Raw genomic sequence first — 19,264 nt, 5'->3', positions numbered from 1 at the left:
AATCACAAACAGAAAAGTGAAATTGGACCCCTAATTTATACCACACAGAAAATTAACTTAAAGTGGATTAAAGACTTAAACATAAAATCTGAAACTGTAAAACTCCTACAATAAAACATAGGGAATAAACTTCTTAACACTGGTCTTGGTGGTGATTTTTTGGATATGACACCAAAAGCATAAGCAACAAAAGCAAAAATCAACAAATGAGACTACATCAAACTAAAAAGCTTCTGCACAGTAAAAGAAACAAGTGAAAAGGCAACCTACAAAATGGAAAAAAAATATTTGCAAACCATATATCTGATAAGGGGTTAATATCCAAACTATATAAATAACTCATACAAATCAATAACAAACAGACAAACAGAAAGACCCTCCAGAAACAATCCTCTTAAAAAATGAGTAGAGGATTTTCCAAATTTCTTGCAGTACATAAACATGGGATATCTTTCCATTTATTTGTGTTGTCTTCACTTTCCTTCATCAGTGTCTTTTAGTTTTCAGACTATAGATCTTTCACTTCCTTGGTTAAGTTTATTCCAGGTATTTTATTCTTTCTGATGCAATTGTAAATTGGATTGTTTTCTTGATTTCTCTTTCTGGTAGTTCATTATACGTTTATAAAATAACAGATTTCTGTAAATTAATTTTGTATCCTGCAAATTTATTGAATTTATTTATTAGTTTTAATAGTTTTTTTCGGCAGACTCTTTAGGATTTTCTATATAATCATGTCATCTGAAAACAGTGAGTGTTTTACTTCTTCCCCTTCCAATTTGGATGCCTCCCCCCTCTTTTTTTTCTTGTCAGATTGCTGTGGCTAGTACTTCTAATGCTATGTTAAATAGAAGTGGCAAGTGTGGGCATCACTGTGTTGCTCCTGAGTATGATGTTAGCTGTGGGTTTGTCATAAATGGCCTTTATGTTTTTAGGTATGCTCCCTCTATAACAAATTTGTTGGGAGTTTTAATCATGAATGGATGTTGAATCTTGTCAAATGCTTTTTCTACATCTGAGACGATCGTGTGATTTTTATCCTTCATTTTGTTAATGTGGTGTATTATGTTGTTTGATTTGCAGATACTGAGCCAATCTTGTATCCCTGGATAAATCCTACTTGATCGTGAAGCATGATCCTTTTTATGTATTGTTGAATTCATTTTGCTAATATTTTGTTGTGAATTTTTGCATCTATCTTCATCAGAGATATTGGCCTGTAACTTTCTTTCTTTGTAATATCATTGTCTGGTTTTGGTGTCAGGGCAATCTTGGCCTTGTAGAATGAATTTAGAAATGTTCCCTTTTCAATTTTTTGGAATAGTTTGAATAAGATTGGTATTAACTCTTCATTGTTTAGTAGAATTCCTCTGTTAAGTTGTCTGGTCCTGGATGTTCGATTGTTGGGAGTTTTTTGATTACTGATTCAATTTCATTACTAGTAATCATTCTTTTTGGATTTTCTGTTTCTTCCTGATTCACTCTTAGAAGATTGTATGTTTCTAGGAATTTATCCATTTCTCCTAGGTTGTCCAATTTTGGGTGTATAAATGTTTGTAATATTCTATTATGAGTGTATTTCTGTAATATTGGTTGTAACTTCTTTTTCAAATCCAATTTTATTTATTTTGGCTCTTTTGTTTCTTGATGAGCCTGGCTAAATTAGGTTTATCAATTTAGTTTATCTTTTCAAAAACCAACTCTTAGTTTCATTGATCTTTTCTGTTTTTTGTCTCTATTTTATTTCCAATTGTTTCCTTCCTTCCATTTACTTTGAGCTTTGTTTCTTCTGCTTTTTCTAATTTCTTTAGGCAGAAAGTTAGTTTGTTCATTTGAGGTTTTTTTTGTTTCTTGAAGTATGCCTGTATCGCTATAAATTCCCTCTTAGAACTGCTTTTACTGTGTCCCATAGATTTTGGAAAGTTGTGTTTCTATTTTCAGTTGTCTCAGGGTATTTTTTGATGTCCTCTTTGATTTCTTCATTGACCCATTGGTTTTTCAGTAGTATGTTGTTTAACCTTCACTTGTTCATGTTTTTTGCAGTTTTGTTCTTATAGTTGATTTCTAATCTCATAGTGTCATTGTTGGAAAAGATGCTTGATGATGATTTCAGTCTTCTAAAATATTGAGACTCGTTTTGTAGCCTAGCATGTGATCTATTCTGGAGAAAGTTCCATGTGCACTTGAGAAGAATGCTATTTTTGGATGAAATGTTCTGTAGGTATCTATCAAGTCCATCTGATCCAGCCTATCATTTGGCCACTCTTTTCCGATTGATTTTCTGTCTGGATGATCTATCCATTGATGTAAGTGGGGTATTAAAGTCCTCTACTACTATTGTATTACTGTCAACTTCTTTCTTTATGTCATGTCTCTTAATACTTGCTTTGTATGTTTAGGTGTTCCTCTATTAGGTGCATATATGTTTATGAATGTATCTTTGTCTTTTGCTATAGACTTTATTTTAAAGTCTATTTTGTCTGATATAAGTATTGCTCCCCCAGTTTTTTTTTCATTTTTATTTGCATAGACTATCTTTTTCCATCCTTTCACTTTCAACCTTTGCGTGTCTTCAGCTGTAAAGTTTTGAAAAGTTTTTTCCTTTTTTGTTCTGATTGGCTGATTCCAACCATTCTGTCTTCCAGGTTGTTTATGTGTTCTGTATCACCTAATCTGCCATTAATTCCTTCTAGTGTATTTTTCATTTCAGTTATTGTATTCTTCAACTTTCAACAGTTCTTTTTATATTTTCTAGTCCTTTGTTGAAATTCTCACTATGTTCCCCTATTCTTTTCAAAGTTCAGTGATTATTTTAATAACCATTGCTTTGAACTCTTTATCAGGTAAGTTACTTACCTGCATTTCATTAAGTTTTTTTTCTGGTGTTTTATCTCATTCTCTCATTTGGAGCATATTCCTCTGTCTTCTCATTTTGTCTGACTTTCTCTCTTTGTCTATGAAATTAGGTGAAACAGTTACCTATCCTGGTCTTGAAGGTGTGTGTGCTTGTGGGGAAGCATCCCTTTGCAGTCTGTGTGTGCTCAGTGGCTTTGGTGGGAGATCTAGATCTGAAATGAGCAAGGGTCATGACTTCTCCTGGTTTGAGCTGGCAGCCACCACCTTAGTGGGGATTAGGGCTGGAGACAGAGTGGCTAGAGTCAGAGCCTGGTGTAAACTGTGGATTCTCCTGTGGCATGATGGCAGTTTCTGCCTTGGTGGGGGTATGGCTGGAGCCAGAGGGGCTTGAACTACAGCCTGGAGCAAGCTGCAGCTAGTCTTGAGACATGCTGGCAGTCACACCTTGGTGGGGCTTTGGCAGAGAGGCTGCAGCTGGCGACTGGTGCAGGCTGGGGTGGGGTGTTCTGGGGCAAGCCAGAAGGTTAGCCAGAGCACCAGAAACTTTTCAGTCTTCTGCCTCTGCACTGATATTGAGAGCAAGCAAGTCTGTGAGTGTGCTTTTGAAGAGCAGAGTCTGTTTCCTACAGCCTTCTGGTAAGCCCCACTGGTTTTCAAAACCAGGAAATGGGGCTTATCTTCCTGGCGCTTGACCCCAGGGTTGGGGTGCCCAATGTGGGGCTGAAACCTCTCTCTTCTTAGGGAGTATCCCTGAGCCTGTGATTTCTCCTCCTCTGGGTTGCCCACTGACGGTGTGGGTCCCAACTCGATCACTTCTCCTCTGCTACTAGACTCCGTGTGGTTCTTTCTTTGGTTGTAGAAGAGTCATTTGTCTAGTTTTCAGGTTATCCTCAGAGAAAGTTGCTATATATATATTTGTAATTTTGATGTGTTTGTAGGAGGTGAGCTCAGGGTCCTCCTAATCTGCTATCTTGATCGCACATTCTTCTAACATTTTATATTTGTAGTGTAGTCTTTAACCTGATGTATTAAACAGAACAAATGTTTAGCTATGAGATAATTTATTATATTATACTTCCAATAATTATCAAATGGAAGTGCACAAACAAGTAGAAAAAGAAAGAAACTGGTCGCTTGAGAATTGACAGAATCCTTAAATATTAGTTATATTTGTGTGAGGTGCACTGCTCAATATTCACTTGAGAATGTGATAACGACCCCTGGTGCTTTTTAATTCACATTTGAATCTCAAGAATCTTCAGAGATTTATCCTCAAAGGCAAACAATAAAATAGCACAGCTCTTATATTACAACAATGACTTGAATTTATTACTGTAAGATGAATGAATTCTCATTTTTAGAAGTAAGATATTTGGCTTTTGTGAGTTAATCAGTTGTCCTGATTTTCAGTAACCATTTGAGAACACTTTACTCTCTAAAGTTGTATCTGTTCTCACAAGCCAGGAGAAACAGGGCAGATGCTATCCAGCAGTCAGCTAGCAAGTAACCTTAGCTGAATTAACCTGTTTCTATAGTCTGCTTAGTGTATAAATAGGCATAATTCAAGTTACCATGATTCCTCATTTTTCCACCCATAAGACCAGAAACTCACATGGTCTTTCAACGATATTAAACTTGGTACTCAGCCAATAAGTATTATACTATAAAATTATTATACTATAAAATTCGCTACATTTAAGGTGCTTTGGGGACTTACTGTTTGTAAATATCTTGGAAAGACTTCCTTTGTTTATTGTTTATTGTTCTGAAGGCTTAGGCTTACAGGCAACCAGAGGCTTTTGGGCAAAGTTGAGAATACAAAGCCAGAAAACTTGGAGATGAGTTTCAACCTGGCAACTTGCTGGGTGAACCTGGGTACACTTCTTCACTTTTTAAGCTGGAACTTTATTCACCCGTATATTATGTTGAAACGAATACTATTTTGTTCTATATTACTCCAATTTGAAAACATAATTACATTAGGAAATGATCAGATTTGAGTGAATGTAGTTTAATTATGTCCTAGATATTAAACATGTGAGATTTTGCACAGTAATTATATTGATATTTCAAACTAATTGAGAAAACAATATTTAATTGTAAATGTTAAATAAACATAATACATTTATAATAGCTGACTTCATTTATAACCTTAATTCGAACTTTCTTTCCCTTTCTTCTTTGTCCAATTAAGAAAATTGTATTTCTCCTCTTAAAACATGGTCTTGTTTTATTGAGAGAATTTGTAACCTTTGTGATTAACTAGGCACCTCTTTTATACTTTAGCTGTCAGAAAGTAGCAATGTAATTTGTTATCCACCCATTTCCAAGAGACTTGACTTCATCATAAGTATTCTTTAATTTCATTTATAGCATAGTTACTAAAGGAATGGACTGTATTCAAACTACCTGAGATTCACATCGATTCTACAATTTGCTATGTAAACTTAGCTCAGTTACATTGTCTACAAATGAGATAAAATACTTAATATTATTTCATACAAATTAAAATAGAACTATATAGAAAATTCTTAACCCAAGGCTTGCCATTTAGCAAATATTCAATAACTGTTAGGTATTATATAATATAAAGAGGAAAAGATATACATTATTTGAAGCAGGTTTTCCCGTGTTTGTGCTGAAAACAATTTTTAAAATATAGAATACTCATTATATAAATAAATAAAATTTTCTACTCTAAAATATATATAAAAATAAAAGAATTTAAGTTTTTTACTCTAAAGTAAAAAAAAATTAGTCCAAACCTAACTTGAATAATTTACTTGTTTATAATAAACTCTATGTGTATTAATAAAAAGAAAACCATCAAATTCAAAACTTCTTTAATGTAATGTCTCATCACAGGTTCATTTTGGTAGCAGCTACCCGATCTCATGGATTCCCAGGGGCATTGGAACAATACTGCAATGACAGGGTTCATTTTACTGGGCTTAACAAATGATCCAATTCTTCGAGTCATCCTCTTCACGATCATCCTTTGTATCTACCTGGTGACCATATGTGGCAATCTCAGCACAGTCATTCTTATCAGAATCTCTTCTCAGCTCCATCATCCTATGTTTTTTTTTCTGAGCCACCTGGCCTTTGCTGACATAGGCTATTCATCTTCTGTTACACCCAATATGCTTGCAAATTTCCTGGTGGAGAGAAATACCATCTCCTATCTTGGATGTGCCATTCAACTTGGTTCAGTTGTTTTCTTTGGGTCAACTGAGTGCTTCCTTCTGGCTGCCATGGCATATGATCGCTTCGTGGCAATCTGCAGCCCACTGCTTTATTCCGCCAAAATGTCCACACGAGTTTATGTTCAGTTACTCACAGTGGCTTATGTAGGTGGTTTTCTCAATGCTTGCTCTTTTACTATTTGCTTCTATTATTTACTTTTCTGTGGACCAAATCGAGTCAATCATTTTTTTCTGTGATTTTGCTCCTTTGGTTGAACTCTCCTGATATCAGCATCCCCGCAGTTGTCCCCTCATTTACAGCTGGCTCCATCATTGTGGTCACGGTGATTGTCATAGCCATCTCCTACATCTACATCCTCATCACCATTCTGAAGATGCGCTCCACCGAGGGGCACCACAAGGCCTTCTCCACCTGCACGTCTCACCTCACAGCAGTCACTCTGTTCTATGGGACCATCACATTCATTTATGTGATGCCCAAGTCCAGCTTCTCAACTGATCAGAACAAGGTGGTGTCTGTGTTTTCTACACGGTGGTGATCCCCATGTTGAACCCCCTCATCTACAGCTTAAGAAACAGTGAGATTAATGAGGCTCTGAAGAGAGAGCTTTGTTAAAAACTTAACTTCTTGATCTGTGCATCCATTCTCCTCCTAAGTTCTTTGATCATCTTCACGACATTACTCTGAACTCTTTCTCAGGTAGATTGCCTATCTCCATACCTCTTAGTTCTTCTGGGGTTTTACCTTGTTCCTTTGTCTGGAACATGTTCCTCTGCAGCCTCGTTTTTTCTAAGTTGCTCTTTTTATTTTTATATCTGTGGTAGGTTAGTTATATTTCTCAACCTTGGAGAAGTGGCCCTCTGTAGAAGGCATCCTATGCGTCCCAGCAGTGCACTCCCCTCTCGTCACCCAAGCTATATGTTCTAGGGGTTCCCCCTAAGAGGGCTGCATGGGTCCTTCTGTTGTGGTGGGCATGTGGCTGGTCTGGTGGGCTTGGATGGCTCCTAGTCTGGTTGGTTGCCAGGCCCTCCCTCGTGCGGATGCTGCTGGCTGCTGCTTAGTGGGTCCTGGTCACGAGGTGGCTGGTTGCAGAACTCTAGGGGGTCCCGGGACTCATGCTGGCTAGTGGTGGGTGGAGTCAGGGCCCCAAAGATTCTGAGGCTGCTGCCCACCCACTGGCAGTTGAAGATAAGTCCTGGGGTTAGTGCCAGATACTGGCAGGAAGAGTTGATTCCTGGAGCTGGCTGCAGGGCTCAGAGATCCTGGAGCTCGTTTCAGATCATCGGTGTGGGGGCTGGTTCCTGACACAGTTGGGTATGGGGTCCGGGAGGTCCTGAAGGTTGCATTGGCCGGCTAGTGGGCGTGGCCAGGGCCCAGCTGGTCCCAGGGTAGGGTCTGGCCTCCGTTCTGGTGTCTACTTCTGGTGTTTCCCCCCCCGGTGGGTGAGGTTGGTCTAGAGGCAGGCTTCCTGGTGGGACTTGCTGGTGTCTGCCCCCTGGTGGGTAGAGCTGGGGTTTGGCCCTCTGGTGGGCAGGGCCTTGTCTAGGGCTGCGTCTAAAGGCAGCTGGGGGCTCTTTAGTCTTTAGGCAGCCTGTCTGCGGAAGGCTGGGGGTGTGTCCTCGCCCAGTTAGTTGCTTGGCCTCAGGCGTCCCAGCGCCGGCACCTGCAGGCTGTTGGGCTAATGAGCTGGAGGAAGACTTTAAAAATGGCGCCCGCCAGCAGCGGCGTCCACGCAGCAGAAGTAGCTCCTAAGAAAAGCTGCTGCCAGTGACTTTGTCCCCAGGGCGAGCCGCAGCCATGCCCCCTGCCTCTCCGGGAGACTCTCCAAGACCGGCAGGTAGGTCTGGCCCAGGCTCCTATCAAATTATTGCTTTTGCCCAGGTGTGCGTGGGACTTTGTGTGCGCCCTCTAAGAGTGGAGTGTCTATTTCCCCCGGTCCTGAGGGGCTCCTGCAGTTAAGCCCCACTGGCCTTCAATGCCAAATGCTCGGGGGGTCGTCTTCCTGGTGCTGAACCCCCGCCTGGGCTGGGGGCCTGACGTGGGGCTCAGAACTCTCGCTCCTGTGGGAGGACCTCTGCACTATAATTATTCTCCAGTCTGAGGGTCGCCCACCCGGGGGTAATAGGGTTTGATTATATCGCGAGTCCGCCATTTTCACCTGTTTTGTTGTGGTTCCTTCTTTGTATATTTAGTTGTAGAAGATCTTTTCTGGTAGGTTCCAGCCTTTTTCATCGATGGTTGTTGTGCATATAGTTGTGATTTTGGTGTGCTCCCTAGAGGAGGTGAGCTCAGTGTCCTTGTACTCCGACGTCTTGGCCACTCTGCCTAATCTTGCAATGACCTTTAAAATCGCCTCTTCCTATTCGATGAAGACTGCTTTGTTTTTCCTTTGTGCTTAGTCTAGCTTCACTTGCTCACCTCAGCTTGGGGGTAAAGAGAGAGCTTGCTAGAAAAATATTTTCTTAATTCATTTGTAATTTTTTTTAGTATTTGATCTAATGATAGACCATAAAATAACAATAAAAGGACAAAGAGTGTCTGTGGTCAAAATATATTGGTCTGTATGTTATTAGACAAAGGGAAGGCTCTTAGTAAAGGTCAGGGTTAGATTTTCTGATATGAGAAAGTAAATTAGAAGCCCATAGTGAGCTACCATTAATTAAATGAAATTTAATTATTAATTAGTAACACAAATTGGTTAACATGAAAAAATAATCTGCAGAAAATTCTATAAAATTTTATTCACATCTTTTCCAAAGTTGTACTCTGCTATAAGTTAAGGTTTTTGGACCTCCAAACTTTTGAGACTGTGTCCATTTCAACAGCAGCTTGTCCTGGAATGAGTGTGATAATTATAGTTATGACTGAGTACGTTCTGAGGGGAGATGACCAAGTGGAACCAGACAGTAAAATTACTGGACACCTTCTTTTTGCATGGTTGTCTGTAGATGATGGGCTTTTTGGACGCATAAATGCTGGCCTGTGTTCCTAGTCTGGCTCTAGCCTAGTTACAGGAGACTTCATAAAAGAACAGGATGAGAGGCCCCTGACCAAACCAGCTGTGAATGCTTATGTCAGGTCAAAACTGGTGACTTCTCTGTGGAAATAAGCAGGGTTCCTGAATTCCTAGGGAGTGAGTAAACAAGCTCTTTAAGTGATTTTTCGTGGTCAGATGCAGCCTGTTAAGGAAGATTGAGGGAACTAGATTGTGTTTCCCCTTTGAAGTTTAATTTATCTGTATACACTGATGACTACCATATTTATTTCTGTTTCCCTGTCCTGTATTTAGTGCCTTAGACAAAAATATTTTTGTCTATTGAGTCTCAAGCACAAATTGTCTAAAGTAATTATCTCCTTCCACCCCCAACTTGCTCCCCTCCAATGTTCCATAGCCTAATAAGAGGCACCGTCATTCAATCAACATATTGATTAGAAACCTGAGGGTAATTTATTTTTCTCCCTCCACATGTTTGCACTCAGTGACAAAGTCTTGTACATTCTGAGTACAATATTTATCTCCCATTGCTCTTCATTTTCATTGTCAGCACTTTTTTCCCCAGCTACCACCTTATATATTTATTTTACAGTAGTACTCCTGTAATATTTGATTTTATGTGTCAATTTGGCTAGGCTACAGTGACCAGGTGTTTGGTCAAACATGAGTCTAGATGTTGCTGCGAAGGTGTTTTTTTAGATGTGATTAACATTTAAATCGGTAGAGTTTGAATAAAGCAGATTACTGTCCATAATGTGGGTGGCCCTCATCCAATCAGTTGAAAGCCTTAGGAGAAAAGACTTAAGTCCCCTTAAAAAGAAGGATTCTGTCTCCAGGATGCCTTTGGACTCAAAACTGTGACATCAGCTCTTACTGGAATTTCCAATCTCCTGGACCGCCCTGTGCATTTTGGAATTGCCGGCTCCCATAAATGTGTGAGCCAATTCCTTTAAAATAAAAACAACAACAACATTATAGTGGTTCTGTTTCTCTGGAGAATCCTAGCTAATAGAACTCTAACCAGCTTTCCTCTCCCCTCTCTTACTGTCTTACAACTCATTCTCCATATACCAACCATGGCATAAATCTAAATACATTGCTTTCCGGGCGGCGGGGACGGAGGTGGGCCTGGCGGGTCCGCGCGGCCTCGGGGCCGGAGCCCGGGTCCCCGCCCACCCCAGCGCCCGCCGCCGGCCGAGCCCCGCGCCTCCGTCCTGGGTCGCGGTGGTCGGAGGTGCGCCCGGGTCCACGGGACAGGCGGGCGCAGAGTGGGAGGTTCCGACGCCTCCGCGGAGCATCGCGGGTCCGGGGCTGGGGGCGCCGCGGCTTACCATGCTCTCCGCTCTTTCCCGGCTCTGAAGCCTCGAGAACAAGGCTAGGCAGCAGTAGTTTAATGGGGAGTTTGCCTGCTGGGAACTAGGGGCCTGCTGGGGTCTCAGTTCTTGGCTGGTCCCGGAACACGAGGTTGCTAGGCGCGTGAGGGCAGCAGGTAGGAGTGAGCCGCTGGTGCAGTGATGAGCAGGGAAGGAAGGACACTGGCTGTTGGCCTGTGAACGTAGGCAAGAAGGACCAGCCAACACAATCCAGACCAAGGTCCGTGGGCCCAGCTTGGTCCTGGGCGGCTGGTCAGTGGAATCGACCTGCAGGTTTGGCTCTTGTCACTCCTGGCTTCAGGACAGATCCTGCTTATGAGCCCAGGGCAGCGCCCTCAGTCCTCCAGGAGAGTGCGCCTGAGTGGAGCCGAGGGGTGTGCCCGACTCAGCATGGTGGCCACGCATGTCTAGTGTGCCTGAGAGGGCAGTGGGGAGCAGGGGGAAGTCATGGCCTTGGGAATGTCCTCTGATGAAAAAAGAACCCGCAGGCTTATAAAGTAACTTTTGTGTGGAACGTTGGTGTGTTGAAAAGCAGTTCTGTGTGCTTTTCCCCCTTGGTGTGGATCAGCAGTGCCGAGGCAGCAGGCGTGATACAGAAGTGTGAGCAGAGACCGTCTGGAATCACCAAACTCCAGGGAAACTAGAGGTGGCAGCAAGCCAGTGAAGAGGACAGGAGCTGGGGGCGGTGGCGCTGGCGGCAGCCCAGCAGGCGCCCCTCATCTCAGGGCCCTAATCCTGGCTCCAGCTGGGTGGTCAGGGCAGCTGCAAGGTCTTCTGCGCGAGCAGAGCTCACAGTCCTGAGCGGTTCTTCGCTGTGTTTCGGCCCTCTCCCCCCATCCAAGGGGAGAAATCTAGATGAGGTTTAAGAATTAGTGCTTTAGGGCTTCCCTGGTGGCACAGTGGTTGAGAGTCCGCCTGCCGATGCAGGGGACACAGGTTCGTGCCCCGGTCCGGGAAGATCCCACATTCTGTGGAGCGGCTAGGCCCGTGAGCCATGGCCGCTGAGCCTGTGCGTCCGGAGCCTGTGCTCTGCAATGGGAGAGGCCACAACAGTGAGAGGCCCGCGTACCGCAAAAAAAAAAAAAAAAAAAAAAGAATTAGTGCTTTAAGAATGTGGATCTCATAGTTGAAACCTCGGAACACGTGTTTTCAGCACAAGGTGTTAAAGTGAAGGGACGCCTTTTCAAGGAGAGTGTCTCCATGTGGGCAGAACTAGAGAATAAATGGGTCTTGAATAAACAATACAAAACAAACAAAAAAATCTAAATAGATTAATTCCTTTGTTAATATCCCCCAGACTTTGAATAAAGGCAACAATTCTTAACATGTTTACAAAGTCCTGAATGTGTCCCTATTATGTTTCTATCTCTCAGCACTCTTCCCTTATTCCCCAAACATTCAAACTCTAGGTATCATTGGTATTCTTTTAAAACTACAAGTATGTCCATATTCTTTGCCACCTTAGGACACTGTCACATGCAGTACCTCTGCCTGAATGCATTTTCCCTCTCACCTTTGTAACACCAACTTATGCTATATGTATGCACTTAAATGTTGTTTCCCATCCTCTTGGAAGCCTTCTTCAGGCACCAGACCAAATTAAGTACACCTGTTATCCCCCGTAGACCACCCCCCCACACACACACATTATTTTTCAGAATACTCAGTGCACTTGCAACTACAGATTCAGTATTTGTTTTCTCCAGAATGCTGGGCTCTTCACATTTAATGTCTTTCTTTTCCTGTGTGTCTAATTTTTACATACTTCCTGCAACACAGTAAGCATAAATGTATATTTAAAATGTATGAATGAAAAATTAATAAATGAGTGGATGTATGAAAGTTTTGCTCTAGCATGAACCCCTGACTTGGCGGCCTTTGAATCTGTTGAATGTCAGCCTGATTCAAGTGATGGAACGTTTGTGTCAGATCCTGCTACACCTGTGATAGGCTTTTACACAAACCCATGCTCACCACAGTTACACCACTGCCATGACACTGTTTAACTCAGATTGGTAAATAGCATCTCAGCCTGGTTTAGTAAAAGCTATGTAATCGCTCTCTGCTGAATAATGGGTCCCTCACGCCTTGGAATGGTTGGAGAGCTAGAACACGTACAAGTCAAATGTTAGTAAGAGTAGTAGCAGCAGTAGCAAGAGAATTAGCAAAGGAGCTAACAATAGGAGATAGTTTACTACTTTCCAGTTACTGTTCCCAGTAATTACAAGTAGTGACCCAATGAATCCTCAGAATAACCCCCAAAGGTGTTTTTTAATTCATACTTTACAGAAGATGTAACTGAGGCATATAAAGGTTAAGCAAAAGTTCAAGGTCACAAGTATCCTCTTAATACTCGGACTTCTTTTAAGGCACATACTCTCTGTGGAGGGGCAGAATGAGGGGCTCTTTCATACTTCACCACTAGAAGACTTTCATTTGTCTGTGACACATTTCTTTCTAGCCAGCCCTTTCTGTTCAGAGTAAGTATGCAGACTCCTACATCTGGATATGTCAGGCCAACTTGTATTAGATCAACTTTCTGTCACAAAGTAAATAAGAAGCAGGAAAAATACTGTTAAATGTTTGAAGGCATAGACTTCTGGTTTCATTGAAGATGAAGTTGCTCCATACCTTTCAGGTCCTCCCTTTTACTACTAAAAACATTCCTAGATGAAGCAACAAACAAGCATAGGAAGATTCTAAACGGGACAGAGAAGAAGGCAAACCCCTAGGGACTTTGGACCTGAGGAAATCACATGGTGCTCAATCCCTGCATTTTCTTATTGCTTCCATATATCCTGTACAGATTGCTGCACGAACCTCCAACTCAGAACCATCAAGAGACACAGACCAAAAAAAGCTTTAAGAAAAGTCTGTTCTTGTTAGCCAAAGAACTGGGAAAAGGGTGACCTTAACAGAATAGAAAACATTTTTGCAATACCTGTCTTACTCCAGACAAATACCAGTGGAAAAATCGTACCTGTCTCCCACTGGCAGGATTCATTGGGGCCAAGCAGGGAGGTATTCTTCACCCCACCCACCCTTTGATTCCCCTGCCAGGGTATTGTCAGTGGGGTCCAGCAGGGAAATGAACCTCCTCTGTGATCTGGCAGCAATGAGACAATGAGGAAGTGTGAGGTGGTACTAGTTGGTACTCTGCTCCCCTGTAACCGCACCCCCCTTGTGAGTAGGGGTCCAGTGGGGACCTGAGCTTCCCCCTCCACCTGCAACAACAGAGCAGTGTGAGCCAGCTGTGCAGGTCCCCCCTCCCTAGTGGCAGTGGGGCCCAACAAGGAGCTGACCTTACTTGGAAGGAAGGAGGTGTGCAAATTGGCATCACACTATAACTGGGAAGGAGATGACAGGGTGGTGGCGGGAGCTGCATTTGCATCTCATTCATCTGCAAGGAGGCAGTGGGTGTCAGCACTCCATTTTCCCAGAGCTGTGTCACTAGTGCTCAGCAGGAAGCTGAAGAGATACACATTCACCTAGTAGTTGCAGTGACAGGGGACATCCTCCTAAAAAAGGATTGAATCTGATCCAGAGTCTCATAATATCCTAAATGTCTCTGCTGCAGTAAAAATCACTGTCATACCAAGAACCAGAAAAATCACAATTCAATGAGAAAAGACAATATATGTGTACATCAAGATGAAAAGGATGTTAAAATTATCTGGTAAGGATTTTAAGGCAGCCATCAAATGCTTCAATAAGCAATCATTGAAATTCTATTTCTTTGAAACAGAAAAGTTTCAGCAAAGAAATAGAATTATGAAATATAACCAAGGGAAATTTCTAGATCTGAAAAATATAATCACTGACGTTAAAAAGAAACAATGGGATTAAGCAGAGGTGTTGGCACCGTACGTGTCACAGCCATCAGCATATCTTCAGGGAACGAGTCGCTGTGCTTGGGCCTCAAATAGACATAGCGAGCAAATCCAATAGTGTATGCACACTACAGTGAGGTGGAAGGAGCAAGTTGAGAAGGCCTTATACCTCCCCTGGGCAGAGGGTATCCTCATAACCATGGACCCATCGAAGACACAGGAAATCATAATGAAAATAAAGCTGCCCACCAACACAATGGCAGAGAACAGAAAAATAGCCGTTTCATGCTAGGGAGTATAGTCACAAGCAAGGCAGACCACAGGTGAGATGTCGCAAAAGAAGTGTTGGAAGGTGTTGGAGTCACAGAAAGACAAGTTGAATACTTTGAGGACAGTGCACACAGAAACCAGGAACCCAGCCACCCGAGCAGCCATCATCCACTGAAAGCAGATCTTATGGGTCATCAGGATGGAGTAGTGCAGTGGGTTGTGAATAGCAGTGTAATGGTCATAGGACATGGCAGCCGTGATGAAGCAGTTATTGCCTGCCAAGCCAAAGAAGAAAAACGTCTGTGTGGCACACTCGAGAAGAGAAATGGTCTTACTGTCTGATAGTAAGTCCACGAATACGTGGGGGATGATTACCATGGTGGTACAGGTTTCTGAAAAGGAGAGACCACAGAGGAAAAACTACATGGGGTTGTGAAGGTTGTGACTGAGGTTGATGGCCACCACTATGGACACATTTGCAGCTAGGATGGTAGCTTGGGAGAAGAAAATCTTCACAAAGAGGAGACTCTGTAGGTCTGGGAAACTGGAAAATCCCCACAGAAGGAATGTGCTCACTGTGGTATAATTGCCTATCTTCTTGGTGCACTTCTTGGTAGCAGCTCTCTTCCAAAGGTGCAGGGTTATTGAAGTCAAGACTCTGAGATGATTGTAAAATATCCTTGTGCACCAGTGTCACCTGGACTTTAATCAGGGGGACCTGAGCTACCAGGCACCTCTTCATGGGAGAGCCTGAGAAAGTGATGCTAAATGCATTTGACTGAACTAAAGTTCAGGAGTCCGAGTTATGAGAATAATTCTAGTATGAAAATCTGTATAAATAACATGGAGTGGGCCCAAGCATCTTCTTGGATTATACTCACAAAAGCATTCTTATCTCTCTCTTTTCCAACCTGGATCTGCATGTAAGAGGGAAATATGAATAAAATTGCTTTGTTCTCATCCACCAGATTTTGTGATGCTGCATTTTTCAAATGCTCTTTTAGATATAATGGTAACTTGGTACTCAGGAGTGCTTCATAAACTATTGACTGAATGAATAAAATAATCAAATAATTTAAATAAAATGAAAATAACATTTTTTTTTTAAATTAGGGAGATCAGTAAAATTTTCCAAAAGAACTTTAACTTTCCTTCAATGAAATCCTCTCTCCATCAGTGTTTCACCATGTACTGGCTCTAAAAGTAATAATTGTGACAATGACCTGACCACATAAATGAATTTAACTTGTTGTAACTTCTACTGGGTTCCTATTCATGGTAATAATTAAAGCTTGAGATTTAAAATATCATTAGTTCTTAATACATGTCAATAATTTTAAGTTCTTAATAATTTCTCATTGAAGGTCTTTTCAGATGCCTAATATAATGTTAATGGATTAGCTTGGCGTCAAAATGATTTTGAAGGCACTGTCTCATTTAGAGTGGCATATTCTGGTCATGATGTTCTAATCAAATTTTGGACTTTTTAGCAAAACCTCCAGGACATTTTCTAGCAGGTATACTTGTTATGTGGTTTGCTTTGAAGTGCAGACCTGAATGGAATAAACTCCAATTCCTCAGATCAATTTTGTAAATCATATTTTTATTTCAACTATTATTCCAATCTTGAAGAGGTAAGGGCAGAAAAATGACATGAAGACACTCCATGGAATTTTGATTTTAACTTCAGTCATTGTTAAAGGTGAAGGGGAAGAAAAATAGTAAGGAATCAGCAGTGGAAAATGAAGGAGTATGCAAGAGAAAGAAACATAGGCTGGAAATTATTCTGTAGGACTAACAAATATATTGTGATGTGAAGGGTTGCTGTTTTCTCTTTGCATTGTAGTTATGGGCAAAGAATACAAGAGGATTCAGGCCAGGTAACCAGCACCCACCTAATACCTATAATGTGCCAGACAATATGCTGGGGTTAGACAGAGATGTTTCATGTCATCCTCACAAGTCTATGTGCTTGGAATTTCATTTCGATTTTATAAAACATAAAGTGAGTTATAGAGTGCTTAAGTGACTATAAAAGTCGTGAATTTATTCAACACATACTGACTAAATGCATGTGATGGGCCAGGCAATTTTATACATGGGAAACACAAAATGTGACCAGACACATAGGATCTCTGTGATGAAAGAGTGAATGACTACTTTGGTTTGTGGAGTCAAGGAAGCCCTCTCTGAGGAGGCAATGTGCTTAAATGGAAAACAATGGCAAAAGCAACCAACAGGTGAAGATTAGGGGAGAGGGCATTACTGGCATGTTTCACAGCTAACTCAAAGATGCTAAGGTGGGACAGTCATCTGCCTAAGCAATCTTCAGGCTAGACCCAAATGGCTTGTCTTTGAGACCACTCCACTCTCTTTCCTCTGGAGGTTTTCCAGTCTGTTTCCTCTAAAGGAAACATTTTTCCATTCTTACTGCTTTAGCTATCACTCACCTTGTATAACTCTGCGATTCTAACCTCTACCGTAAAGGAATCTCCAATTTTCTTTGGCACATTTCCGGGCCAAAATGTCCTCCTAGTATTGAATGTAAGATTTTCAGAACAGAATTGGTCATATTTCCCCCACATGTCAGACTTTTCTCCTGTACTTCCTATTTGAGTTAGTTGCAGTCATTAGAGAGCTACCGTCAGACCCCAATTTTGATTTCTTCCTCGCCTTTATACACATAAATTCACTTCCAAAATTCCAGATGTCCTTTTGCCATCATCTTTTTTGTTGTTTGTTTTTTTCTCTCTGCCATTGTCCTTGACCTATCCAATAGGGTGAATATGGTGCCTCTGTAGTTTTCTATTAGTCACAAATCCGTTGCATTTTTATTCACTACATCGTAACCAGATATTGGATTCCTGAACAGAGGATATATTAAGTCACTAATAGTGTCAAAAACAGTGAATGACTATACACTGCTTATAGGAGGAAATCCAAATACCCCAGCATGATATTTGATGCTCATCGCAAATGGATCCCTAGATGCTGCTCCTGGCTCAGTTTCCACCACATCCCTCTAAGTAACCCTACACTCAAAGCAGACAGTAGTGCCCTCTCTTTTCCAAACACATCATGATCCTTCATGCTGCTGTGCCCTTGCATGTGGGGTTCCCTCTGCCCCAACTTCTCCTCCTCCATTTTGTTTCCTATAGACTTTTACTCATTTTTCAGGACCCAGCTTGGATTACTTTGATTCCTCATCCTCTCTTGTTGTCCACACTTTCTAGATTCCAGGATCCTGAATAAGAAATGTCTCCTGCATTCTACTTTCTCATTCGTGGGTTTTTGCCACAGCCTCTACTTTTTCCCTCTCCCAGTCCTTTCCTTCATCTGCTACCAGCTTTTCTACGTCCAATCTACAATCACTGTACATTCCATTTTAGATTTTTAGGTACCTTTTGCTTACAAAGTAGATAATTCTAATAATTTCTAGGCTTCATTGCATGCTTCAGTTACACCATCTCATATCCTCATGGCTATCCCAAGAGATAAGTGCCATTATCACGACCATGTTTGTAGTGAGGAACCTATGGCCTAGAGAGTTACTTAGTCTGCCAGAAGTGATATAGCTGGTAAGTGTACATGTATAACATATACACAGCAAGGCAGTCAGAGTCTAGAGAGCCAGTTGCTTGGCTAGTTGATTATAAGGCTTCCCTCAGTGCAACTGCACTAACCGTATTTCCTGCCTCAAACCTCCCCTATATGGGGACCATCCCACTGTTTCCAAAAAACAGTTTATCCTTTGTGACTCTTCTACTTTGTACATGTTGTTTTCTATAAGTTGTAGCGTTCTTCTTGCCCTTTTATGACTGCTAAAAACAGCATTCTTAGAAAGACAATTCAACTGTCTTGTCCCTCGGAATTCTCCTCCAACCTCCCTACATGTGTTAGTCGTTTCTTCTTTTAGGTTTACATCATTTTATTGTGAGGAGGTTGGGTTTTTTTTTTTTTTTTCCTGCCATGTGGCATGTGGGATGTTAGTTCCCAAACCACGGATCGAACCCTTGCCCCCTGCAGTGGAAGCGTGGAGTCCTAACCACTGGACTGCCAGGGAATTCCCAGGAGGTTGGGTTTTTGTTGTTTGGGTTGTTTTGTGTGTGTGTGTGGGTGGGTGTGCTTGACTCCTGGACTACACAGAGCAGAGACTTGTTTGAAAATTTTGTATGCCCCAACTTGCATCCTGAGCCTAGTGATTGTAGAATTTTCACTAAGGTTAGTTGAGAGGCTATAGGGAAAAAAATCCATATTCTCCAGAAAGCGTCCATGCTTATACTTCAGTGCATTTGTTAACCCCTCTTCAATATGCCACTTGTTCTCCTTAGTATTTATTTTGTTTGATGTGTACTAAACATAGTTGGTTTCTCTCTAAATAGTTTTAAGAATAATGTCATGTAGCATTGCCAACGCATATATAGATGCTTTCTACATTTTCTTTTTTTAATTTTTTTAATTTATTTTATTTTTTTATACAGCAGGTTCTTATTAGTTATCCATTTTATACATATTAGCGTATACATGTCAATCCCAATCTCCCAATTCATCACACCACCACCACCCACCCCCCGCTGCTTTCCCCCCTTGGTGTCCATACGTTTGTTCTCTACATCTGTGTCTCAATTTCTCCCTGCAAACCGGTTCATCTGTACCATTTTTCTAGGTTCCACATATATGCGTTAATATACGATATTTGCTTTTCTCTTTCTGACTTACTTCACTCTGTATGA

General features: G+C 41.6%; 2 protein-coding genes and 1 pseudogene across 2 annotated transcripts in view; 2 read left to right on the top strand and 1 right to left on the bottom strand.

The window, feature by feature from the left end:
• The first annotated feature begins 5,750 nt into the window (after nucleotides 1-5,750).
• On the top strand, nucleotides 5,751-6,678 carry LOC114887450 (olfactory receptor 478). Its single transcript, XM_029209230.1, is given in 4 exon segments — nucleotides 5,751-6,287; nucleotides 6,289-6,323; nucleotides 6,325-6,574; nucleotides 6,577-6,678. Coding segments are annotated over 4 exon segments (924 nt in total).
• A 1,071-nt stretch (nucleotides 6,679-7,749) lies between these two features.
• The window catches only part of OVCH2 (ovochymase 2), an 83,767-nt gene continuing 72,252 nt past the window's right edge, over nucleotides 7,750-19,264 (top strand). Inside the window, 1 exon segment of the mRNA XM_029207215.1 lies at nucleotides 7,750-7,900. The gene's annotated coding sequence lies outside the window, so the exon portion shown is untranslated.
• LOC114887574 lies at nucleotides 14,255-15,273 on the bottom strand (annotated as a pseudogene).

This window comes from Monodon monoceros, unplaced genomic scaffold (assembly GCF_005190385.1).
Source record: "Monodon monoceros isolate NGI ecotype Baffin Bay Population unplaced genomic scaffold, NGI_Narwhal_1 Super_Scaffold_7, whole genome shotgun sequence".
In the NCBI taxonomy this organism is placed as follows: Eukaryota; Metazoa; Chordata; class Mammalia; order Artiodactyla; family Monodontidae; genus Monodon; species Monodon monoceros.
The sequence above is the reverse complement of the archived record's forward strand: the minus strand, read 5'-3'. Positions and strand labels throughout refer to the sequence as shown.